The sequence below is a fragment of the Diorhabda carinulata genome, chromosome 2 (assembly GCF_026250575.1).
Source record: "Diorhabda carinulata isolate Delta chromosome 2, icDioCari1.1, whole genome shotgun sequence".
Taxonomy (NCBI): domain Eukaryota; kingdom Metazoa; phylum Arthropoda; class Insecta; order Coleoptera; family Chrysomelidae; genus Diorhabda; species Diorhabda carinulata.
In genome coordinates this window covers 35,687,963-35,700,136 of record NC_079461.1, presented here as the reverse complement: position 1 = coordinate 35,700,136, position 12,174 = coordinate 35,687,963, and the positions used below count along the sequence as shown (strand labels likewise).

At 31.1% G+C, this 12,174-nt stretch overlaps 1 protein-coding gene across 10 annotated transcripts in view; it reads left to right on the top strand.

The window, feature by feature from the left end:
* The window catches only part of LOC130903407 (neural-cadherin), a 444,749-nt gene that overhangs the window by 331,802 nt on the left and 100,773 nt on the right, over nt 1–12,174 (top strand). The window contains exon 1 of one of the 10 annotated variants that reach the window (XM_057815496.1): nt 2,056–2,237. The exons of the other annotated variants lie outside the window; for them this stretch is intronic. Within the exon in view, the coding sequence (XP_057671479.1) occupies nt 2,186–2,237 (52 nt within the window). The 5' untranslated portion in view covers nt 2,056–2,185. Of the gene's footprint in view, nt 1–2,055; nt 2,238–12,174 lie in introns of those variants that run through there. 10 annotated transcript variants of the gene reach the window in all.

Below are 12,174 nucleotides of genomic sequence, written 5' to 3'. Positions count from 1 at the left end.
TGTCCAATTATAGGAAAAACAACAATTTCTTATCTTAGTTAACGGGAAATGTGTGTCTAAATAAAAACTTCCATACAATCTATGTCCCTGTTCAGATTATCTTCACCAACTTCTGTTATTTTCTTTATGTCAGCAGTTTTTACGAAGTAACAGTTTCAATTTAAATTTTTGCCGCTTTTTTCTACTATTTTCGATATATTCGACTCGTAGAATCAAAATACAATTTGTAGTATTAATTTTCAAAATTGGTGAATGCTCCACATATATTTTCTAAATATGGTGGATGCATGTTAGGAAATGGTGGTTGCGTCTAATACAGCTGTTTAATAACTATTAATATACCGGGAAATACATTTGTACCCAACAAAAAATAGTTTATTCTTGTTTTTTTCATATTTTTGTTGAAGTGATGGACTTTAGAATAAATGTAATTATAAATACGTTTATATACCCTCTATGGACATCGTTTTATTACTATTTTTTTTTATTTTAACGTTTATTAACGTAATTATTTTTATATTTCACAATTCCTTATTCTATCTTGACAAATTCCTTTCGCCAGATTGTTGCTCTTCATATTCAATTTTGTTGAAATGGTTGAAATGTGTGAAAAAATAGTTAAAGAGTTCGTGGATCGAGTGAGGATGTTTCCACGTTTGGAATTAGTTAAGGGCACAATATTTTACAATGCAAAAAAATGCACAATCACTTGCAAATTGGAATCAAATTGATATCATTTTTCCTCGCATTTCGCAATAATTTGAGGGCGTATTTACTTACTGCAAAGTGTCTTTTAATCTGTAAACAACTTCTATTCTAATAATAATATTTAATTCCGGGCATGGTGTTTCTTCACTACCCAACAATTTTCAATTATTTCAACTCTTATCTTGTATGTTTGTTATTAAAAAGTAATAGTTTCTATGTGATTAACATTCAATCGACTTTCTGTATCTATATGTTCAGAATATACTTTTTCAACTTTATTATCATCAGTATTAATTATTTAAATCATTCTCGAAGACCAATTCTTTCAAATAATTTTATTTTTTGTTTTCTAATTCATTTTAAATCAACCGTGGTCTCTCTTTGAAAAAAATAGATTTTTAAAACAGTACAACTAATTACATAATGAGATTAGATCTACCAATTATAAGTTTGGACTCCATTTTACATTCTAAACCTTTAACCAAAAGTTCATATAAATGATTTACTTCACTAGAAACCAAACCAAACATCCGTCGACACATTGATCAAGCTTTCAAGTTCAAATTAAAGCTAATGTTATTAATCGTTTTGATAAACGCCATCTTTTGATTCAATTATCTTCCAAGTTGTTAGTAGCGCCATCTTGTAGATATAAAGCGGCGCAAAAGGCCGCGTCGTCCAATAGGTTCAAAGTTTTTCCCACCTCTTTTATCCATTTGTTATTTGGTTTCTTCTTTGTTTCATCCTTTTCCTACTTTTAATAACTTTTTACTCGGAACACGTATCCCAGCGATCTAACTAACTAACTAACTAAATTGACGGTTGATCGTAAGCAGCCATTATGTCCTTCTTCATCAGAAGCGCCATCTATTTTAAAACGTGGTTTAAAGTTGTATGTTTGGAGTAAATACAATCCACTTAAATTAATAATTGTGATAACTCTTTGCAAGGTCCAATGTACCGTTTTGCCATTAGTTTATGTAGATCCAATTGAAGTTTGAAAAAACTTTGATAACAAGTTACCGATACTACTATTTGAGTGGTTAACTGTTTCCATATGAGAAAAATAATTAATATTCATGACATACTGTACAATCCAATTAAATTTTGCTACGTTCAGCTCTTTTTTTTAGCATACTCCGCTCTTTTTGACAAACATTTCATTATATTTGTCGTCGATAAACTCTGAAATATAATCAATTAGCATATTAATTTCCAGGAAATTATAATTGACAATTTTTTTACCGGGAGATATCGTATAAATGGTATATATGTTGCGCAGACTCGTTCGGAACTGGAGATCCTTCTCCATCCATTGAGAGAGAGGTGTTTTCGCCGTTTCTCCACAATCCGTTTTACTTCTAGCTCTGTTCGCGTGCTAGTTCCGTTCGCGAATTCCCTTTACGATCAGAACACGTTACGCGTACGGGAAACATAAACTTGTACATGAGGATATAATGTGAATGATGATGGTGTAATGGTTGACCCTCTAAAGGTCTTCTGGGTGTTAACCAATAGCACTTATTTGGGTAAATATATAATATTAAAATGTATATTTGAAACAAAAGTTGATTATAAAATCGTGGGGTTAATTGAATAAATAATTTTTTTTGTTGTTGTTGACTATGGAATATTTCTCATCGGAATATAAAATTCTATTGCCATGGAAAGTGGAAATAACGCGAATTTGTATGCCTCTTTCGAATATAATTTAACTTTTCTCATTACACGTTCGATATTGCCAAAAATAAAGGACTTATCTTTTGAAGAAATTACATTTTTGTACTGATCATAAAGCTGATAAAATTCCTCAAACTTTACAAAACTTTACAAGGAACAAATTTCTTTTTCCTACTAAAATTTAGAATTGGAAATTGGTTTTTTAACCACTTTTATGTCGCTTCATAATATTAATAAATTCCTAATCTTTTCTCTTGTTCTCTAGAAGTTTTGTAGATACTTAATTCATCCTGTATAATTAATTCTTCTTCTGTTAATAATGTCTTCACATGTTTAAGTATGAATACATATTTCTTACTTAATTTCAAGCGTTTATATCTGGCTGTGTCCAAATTTTTTCATTAGAATCTTCAAGGATAAAAAATCCTATTTATAGATTATTACTAGAAACAAAGTAGTGGATTCTCGAATCTAAAAAAAGTAAGAAAATTTCGAATTTTGCACTGCATTGAAAAATGTAGAAGTAAATGAAGGATTCAAAATTTTTTCCAAGATCTCTAACAGTAGACAATTAATCGACATTTCTTTCCACGCCTAAACTAAAAATTCTTTCGACCTAGTTGGACTATTTCGACCAAATTCTTTTTATGTAGAAAATAACCTGACATTCATCAATGGAAAATACACTTTCTGTAAAAGCAGATAATGATGACACTGCTTCACTCCAGCCATCTCATCTCTCTTTTGGAGCCCAAAAAAAATTCAATAAAAAGTTTTTTATGGCCAGGAATTTTTATTATCTATGAAATGGCGATTCCTATTCTCCATTTTCGAATGTTCTATGATACATAACACACTTGTAGCTTCTTCAAACAATTTTTAACAACATCTGCTCCAATTTCCAAATAATTTTTTCTCGAATATATAACTATCAATGCTTCCTAAAAAATATGAAAATAGACGATGCTTTTATTCAAATAAATTCAAATTTGATATTAATAATATTATTAGCGTTTTCGTGAAGGTATCCATGAAATAACATCAGATCAAAGTTCTCAGGATTTACCGGAATCTGGACCTTGTAAAGGATTAGAAATTGTAGAGGATTATAAAAGATATTTAGTGTTCATAAGTTTTTGTGAAGTTGTTTCAGTTATTTTGACAACATGACTACGAAAAACGGATTATTCCAACTCCAATAATGTCCAATTACGATCCGCTACACCAGTCTTCTTTGTAAAAACAGCAGTCTTGGTCTTTGGTGCGTGAACTGACTGATTCAAACGGTTTAGTAGTTGTTTAGGGTAGATTGATCTTTGCGAAAGCTTTCCATATGTCTAAAGCCATTGTTCAGGTTCATCTATAGCTTCAGTCCATACATTGGTGATTTAGGTCAGGAGATCCCCAGTTAATCTATGTTTACAAAAGCCGTTGATGGTCGTGAACCCAAGATAGCTCCAGTTTACTATCCCTGGAACTAAATTAGACTCTAATGGTTGGGAAACGTTCTATTTCCATTTTTTCGGTATGGATTGAGGTCGAGGAAGATTCCAAGGAACCCATTTTGTATGATAGAGAAAATAGTTTGCAGTGAACTTGTTAGTTTAGTTATACATCTTTCTATAGCGATTGGTGGTATTCCATTGGAGCCATTGACTCTATTGCTGTCCAAGCCTTTAAGAAATTTTGTCACTTTGAGTCAGATATGTTGTGTTGAGTCACCATGTGACTCAACATATCTGCTCCATTTATTGCCGTCATTCCCTTCTTCTTCTTTTCTCAATAGTGGATTTTTTTACTTACAAAAGACTTGGTTAACCTTTTTTTACGAACCAGGAAGACATCAATTTCGGCAATTACTCTAAGTAAGACAAAAAAGTTTGAACGATTTTCGTAACCAGGTTTTGAGCGTGATTTGTCACTAGAAAAAACGAAAAAACACTCGTTGTAAATTGACGTCAATTAAGCCATTTTTGATTTATCTAATTTTAATATTTGATCACTTTTCTAGACATATACCTACGCTTGAAAGAAATTTGAGGCCCTAAAAGACAGTTTTTTTGATATTTTTCATTAAATTCACTCGTTCAAAAAGTATTTGATGTTGAATTTAAAAGTAACTTTAAATTTGGATAAACAATATTTCGTTTTCGACTGGTACGTATAAAAATAAATTTAAATTTATTAGAAAAAACTGAATAGTATTTTAGTAGCTCATGGTTCAAAGGTTTACTATTGGAATTAGTATATAATGATAATCAAAAATTTTGAAAAAAAGTATTGCAAGCAGGTATAATTTTAATATTTGGATCCTAGCTTTTTCAATAAAGTAAAAAGTATGACTAACGCTAAATAGACGATGATTTCAATTTAAATGTGTAATAACTTTTATAAAATTTAATTTAAGAAGCTATTTTTGTGACACAATAAATTTTCTTTATCATTTTCTGCTAGTAAAAAACAAAAATTGAAAAATATTGTACAATTTCCTTCAATAACATGTATTGAAAGTTTAGAGAACAATTATTTTACTTGGTAAGAAAAATCAGTCGTTAAGATAGATATCTGAATATCTAAATTGAATGTGCATAATTGTATCAAAATTTTTTGAAATACATGTTCATGTTTTATCAGAGAGATGAATCACAACATACACTTCATAATACCTCTGTTTCATACAATTATCACGAACCAAAAAATGAAATACGTTAATCTATATTACAAAAAGAGATAATAATCATATTTGAAGTCTAACCTTATTTCTATTGCTTTCAATCAGGTACGCTAATCGTCTATACCTGAACACTTGATGTTTCTCTGTCTTTTCACATAACTTTTAGATCATCGACAAGTTTCTAACTCACTCAACTTTTTCTATTTAATGTATCAAAAATTGCTTCGTTTTTATCTATGTAAAGGCATCATCAAACTGAGCGTTGAATAAAAGCAACGGGAGTTTTCTAAAAAAAGTATCTGTCGCATCAAATCGTTAAGGGTTCATTGAACAAAAAGAATTTAAAGGATGGAAAGATTGATGGAACTAGTTAACGAGTTAAAGTAGCTGCTTTCCCAAGTAACGAAACTCGGGATTGTTAATCAAAATGAGAGAAACTTTTAAAAGGTATTTATAGAAATGATTGCGTGATGAATATTCGTAGATTTTATAAAATAGACGTTCTCCAATTTTTTACCAATGAGTCCAATGGTCCAAGCTGTTAATTATTATGTTTCAAATACAAATTCTTGTCATACAATCTCTAGATACCAAGCGTGGGATTCAAAAAATTCCGTTTTATCACATGACTTCAGAAACAACGTCCCTCAATTTTGCTTGAGCTTCAAAATACTTGAATTTATTAATAAAAGAGCAACACCAAATGATTTCACTAAAGACTTAATCTATTAGAGTTTTGACACATTTTTCGATTAACTTTTTTCCTTGGTCTCGGGCATTTTGGAAGATATCAATCGGTTGATGCGATTCTAGTATTCCCAGTTCCATTTTAAATTGTGACTCTTTCACAAATACTAGAAGGACGTTTTGGTCAAATACCTTTCATTCGAGACATGCCAGTATATCTGACTCGAATGCTAAATACTGCCCAAATCTGTTTAGTTCGCAGGTTCCAATTCGGATCTCGTGTCACAGGTATTTTTAGGATGTTACCTATTTGATTTCTTTCTTTTCTAACGTTTGATTACGACTGGGGACTAAATTTGTCATAAATAGAGTCTTGGCAATGTTTATATTTGAGCCTATTTTCTTGGTAGCCTCTTTCGATGAGCTGAACCTCCAAGTATTTTGCCATAATATATAAACAATCCATGGTGGTTTAGTTAAATGCTTTCTCATAGTCGTCGAATACTAATACTTTTTGTATTCTACATTTTTTTCTATTGATGGTTTGTTCTCTAGACTGATGTATCAGCAGGCTTAGTGACCTATACTTCCGTAGATTGTTTCTACCTCTAATAAATTATGGAAGCTAGTTTCAGACTCGAGTATATTGAAGGGGTAGCACAATGAACAAAGTTCTATAACTACTTAAACTTAGTAAAAACGTAAGTCGCTCGTGCCGAGTCTCTAGAAGCAGCGTAGCTCCGCTTAAATATAGAAATCTGTTGGCTTCGATGTTCAGAAACAGATTCAAAGGGGTTTATAAAAAAGGTGTCTTGGAATTTTGGAAAAGTTTGGTTATTCATAATTTTCTCCTAGCTTGTTGGCTTCCACAACAATCAGTATTCGCTCGGTATTTTGTTATATACAGCGTTAAGTCATTGTGATTTTTTTATTTGAATGATATCTTCTTCTCTTTCATTCTTAATCGCTTGAAAAAATATTTTCTATGAACACAATCTGCCTCAAATTCACTTTCTCCTTTCAGGATAAAATGAGATTGACGTAATAAGATTTATTTTATTTTCTGATTGTATGTTTCATATATTTTTTCATTCTTTACACTCGTGGAAAAGTGAAAATTCATGTTTCTTATTTCCTTTTATGTTGTCACACGAAACGACGATGGATTGTTTACTTTTTACCGGACGTTATTAAGACATTGCCTAATTCATTTTATAAATCGCACATACTTTTGAGTTTGAGGATATAAGAATCATTATTTAATATTTCATATTTATAATTAAGATTTAATGGTAATTTCGATAATTAATTACATTCTATTGCACCCATATTTTCTCTAATTGTTTCTTTCATCGACTTTAAACAAATTAGTATAATTGACTTACGTGTAATATTAGTCTTATTGTTTCTACCTACTCATTTCGTTTGTTTTATAGTACAAACTTTGATACAAACTAGAATTTTTCTTTTTATTTTAGTTTCAAATATCATATCATATACATTGCCATCGCAAAATCGCGCTGACTAAGTTTTTATAAGTTTTGTTTTTGATTGTGTATGCAAATTGAATATATTGAGATATACCGTGTTTATAAAATGCTTGCTTGGTTACTAGATACATACGCTTCTAGTTTTATACATATTTTTTGATATTTGTTATTCACTTCTTCCAAAATAGTATCAAAATATGTTATTTACAACATAGGAAGGAAAAAAATGAAACATTGTGATGCAGTTATTTGATGGAAAAAAAGTTTTAATAGCATCTGCAGTTTATGTCCATTATTCACCTAGTTTATAAATAATTTTATTCAAAATTTATAGGTTAAACTATTATTCTGCAACCATGTGTATTCCGAGCGCAGCATAAATCTCTGTAACGCTGTATAAATTCGATCGTTTTTATTGGTAAATAGATTTATGACATCATTATAAGCCAGATGTGAAGTTATACATTCTATTATATAAAATTCTAATAATATTTTTTCAATGAATGCGACGTAAACTAGTGTTTGCATTATATAAATTACTCCAGACATGTGTTGGAATAAAACTGTGACACGCAAATGCTTCCAAAAGAGACTTGAAAATAAATAAAGTTTCGTTTGCTTTAAATCTCTTTCAAACAACTTAAAATATAAAATAGTAATCATGCATCAAATTAAAGAAGTAAATTATTATTGTCGAGGTCTATTAGAGAAGGATGTCATCTATCAACTGTTGCGTATTCTGTGATTAAAGTCTTCTTGATATCACGATGATACATGAAACGATACATGTCAATAATCCTGCACGTACATCATAACAACTTTTTGACGTGGACCATCTTTTAGCCTACACCTTTTAAATACGAAAAAATTATCCATAACCAACATCAGGTATCAATACCTTCGACTTTCATGAGTTTTACCAATATACCTAGAAGATATTTTGTACAAGATTCTAGATCACATTCTTCTGATTCCAAAAAAATGCAACTTTTTTGGGATATGTGTGTCCCACTTCTCAATACTACTTCATCGCACGAGGTGTTTCCAGAAAAAATGAATTTGAATATCCACCTCGAAGCCCTGACCTGACCCCAACTGATTTTTCTTGTGGTGGAATTATCTTAAGAGTTTAAGTTTACGAGAATAATCCACGAAATTTGATAGATTCGAGTAACAATATTGAAGAAAAGATCAGGAGAATTCCTCGACCACTTTTTCAAAAAGTTTTTAAAAATGTACGCGAACTGTTTGAGGAGTGCCGCCCAAGAGATGGCCGTCATTTAAGTAATATCGTGTTTAAAAAGTAAATTTTTCTTTCTTATCTATCAATTCATTCCGATAAATACTTATAAAAATAAGTATAATGTATTTTTTTGCAATTAAAGTAGTTGATTTTTTAATGAGACACCCTGTATTATAAACTTAAATCGTAACTATTTCAGAATCACTCAAGACTTCATCGATATTACTAATATTTAGTTGAGAATTTTCAATTTTATACAAGAATAAGCATGAAATGTATTCAAGGTTCGATTACATCAATACGACTACAAATCACGTGTCACTAGATGGCGCTTACATTGCACAAATGTAATCCAGACAGAAATACGATCTCTTGTGTGTAATTCAACTCACCCCTGGTGCGAACGTTTGGGATCTGTGAATCATTTAGTTGAAGGATACAATAACGTTCCTAATTTTTACCCTCCATCAACTTATCCTTTCGGATTACCAAATTTCCACGATCTTAATAGGGACCTACATCATAGATTATTGATTTCGGGAGTCCCTTGTCCGAAGATACATTTCCTAAACGTGTTTATGTAGTCTAAAAATGACGAAAATTTGAAATAACATCATGGAATGTATTAAAGTCAGAGACAGATCTCTAAATGAAGTGAAGGATTTCAACACCTAGTACATATGTAAGACTACAACTGGTGTGGGTTGTTTTTGTCTCAGAAAGGCACTTTAAACAGGTGTATTACTCTAATATTGAGACTAAAATTTTGAATAATACTCTCTATTGTTTATATAAAAAACAAAATTCGTTCGTATTTTGGTTTTGTTGTTGAACTGTATTGAAGTCGCCCATTTCGTAATTTCCGCGAATTCAAATAATAAAATAATTCGTTCGAGGTACATTTAACAAAATCCTCAACAATGAAACTGTATAAGATACGATCTATACATACCCGTGTGACTTGTTAAAACTGTTTTAAGTACACCCCGAATTTATTATCAGGTTTTACTTCGTAACCAGCAAAATTACTGTCATAAATTTAACACACATTCTCAGTACTCGTAAAATACTTGTAAATAAACTCGTAAATGTTTTAATTTTCTCCTTTTTGTTATTTTAACACTGAAAATGGTTTTTTAAGTAGAAACAAATAATCATTAAATTTGATTTTAGCTGTAGCAAAAGGTCATTTTGTTTGTTCACTATGAAATCCTCCAAAAAAAAAGCTTCTGAGATAGAAAGAAGGGGAAAAACTTGAAGATCTATCAATTAGTTTTCTAAGAAAGTTTTTTTTATTTGTTCTCAGATATTGCACCATAGATCCAACAAGTACGGATACATTTTTTCATATACTAACCGACAGAATTTGCGGTAGTTTTTCTCATCAGTTTTCTGATCTTTTGGTCTAAGATTCCCAGTAATTTTTACGCTTTTCCTAGTCCTCCTAGTGGTCCAAAATTAACAGTGTACCTTTCCATTCTTTCTCGAATTCATATAATGTAATATGAAAAGTAAAAATACTATTTTTGTCACGTATTATTTCGAAAATATATTTGTAAGAGTACAAGATATCAAATATCGAGAATAAACATTATAACAGACAATTAGAATGTGAGTATGTTAGTGAAACAGCTAGAAGATTTCATCCATTCACGTTATGCTGTAAAAAATATTTCAACCTACCTAAAATTCGATATATTTACAATAAATACCCGAGGCGAGTTGTTTGAGCGAGAAGATGAAATTCAACAATGTCGTAAACATTAAACGGAATTCCCTGAAGGCGTTTACTCTATAAAACAGGAGTATTTTGAAATTTAAGTCAAGAGCCACAAACTAGAACGAAAAGTTGTTTTTGATGCCCGGCTTAACGAAATAAAACATCCAAAACTGGTTTTCCGCGATAATAATATATTATGTAACAAAATTATAATGTAAAAACTTAGATACGAACCTGGATTATGAAATTTATAATGAAAATTAGGAGTTGAGGATATAGTTGATATAGTAGAACTCTAGGTGGATGATGTAAATGTCTAATTGTCCCATGAATCTTCTTCTTCTTTATCGTACGTCAAGATTTAATCCTATGTTTGCATCAATGGTTCCTTAACTGCAGCTGGGATGATGAAGACCAGCTTTCATACCATCTTGTAGTCATCTGAGTAGTACCACCAGTCATCTGACATTCTACCCACGTGGTCTCTCGCCCATCTCACTACATCCTGGATGTCATATGTCTCCCTTATTCCATCATTTCTCTTGTGGTGGTCAAATAATGTGTGTCCCGATATTGATCTCAGCGTTTGCATTTCAATAGTTCTTAACAGTCGCTTAGTTGTGGTGCTTTCAGCTCTGGTCTCACGCTGGTACCCTGATATTAATGACACCTTTGTTGTTTGAGCTTTTACTTCATTCTTTGGATTTCTATTACTTGTTATGTACCTCAAAAACATTCTAATCCTTATGAATGGGACACATGAGGTTCTAAATTAGATCACAATTAGATCCTCACGAGCTTCTTCCACACAGAAATAATCAAGACTCGTCCGTGAACTATTTATTCAGATGTTCTTAGTATATCCGCTTTTTTTTCTAGTTTTCAACCTACTGTTTTTACATTTATATCGATAAACATCTTTTATCTGAAGGGCAGTAGTTATTCCATGTCGCAGTATCACTATATGTAAATATAAAAAAGTCTAGTTCATTCTTTTATTATGACCTTTTTTCGATCTTTTCCCTCCAGTCCACAACACATTATTGTAGACGAAAAATTCTTCGTAAATTATCTGTATCTGTATCTGCTTTATCGAAAGTACTAATGAAATTTGCTGATACAGTTAACAAGATTGATAAGAATATAACATCTTTGTGGTCTAAGTACTATTGGTATAATCAAATATTTTATTAGGGATTGGTTTGTTCAAATCTCGACTCGACATTAACTAAACTAATAATAGAGTCGAGTTCCTGATCAATTTTAGATATATAGGTATGCTTGTGTGTACAATAAGCGCTCGAGTAAACGTTGAGTGTTCATTCTGAACGACCTAAATATCCTGCAGCTGTTTCTCTTTGAACTGCACTTAACACGTGGTCATGTTAGTGGTAAATGCCACTAAATTTTATCATCTGAAATGGGAATCCTAATATTATCTGATTATTAATTAGATAATGAAAAATGATGCTGATGGATAACAAGATTTAAATAAGCATATTTGATTAAAAAGTCCTAATAATACGACAAAGAAGTTTCAACTTGAATTATCCGTCTGTTACCAGAGCCTAGAATAACGACCTTGAACAACGCTTCAATTTGATTTAAGTTAGTAAAATGTTGAACTATGTATATAGTGAAATCGATCCTTCGAATACAAACAACATTTTGTCCGATTGGAGCCGGATCGAATCAACTTTAACATTTCTTTTCAAACATTTTGGACATCTACTGTAGAATCAACAGTTAAGCACATTCCTGACGATGGTAGCTCAAGTCAAGTCAGACAATCTTATACTTTGTGATTGATATTAGAACCAAAAATGAGTTAACAAGAAGTTAAAAATAAAATACGGGCTCTTGAATGTTTTAATACGTGACATCAAACGGCTGTTACAATATTTTGTTTGTTAGAATCACGAATTTGAGATATTAACGTGGTGCAAACTGAAGGGTTAGTTTTCACACCTAC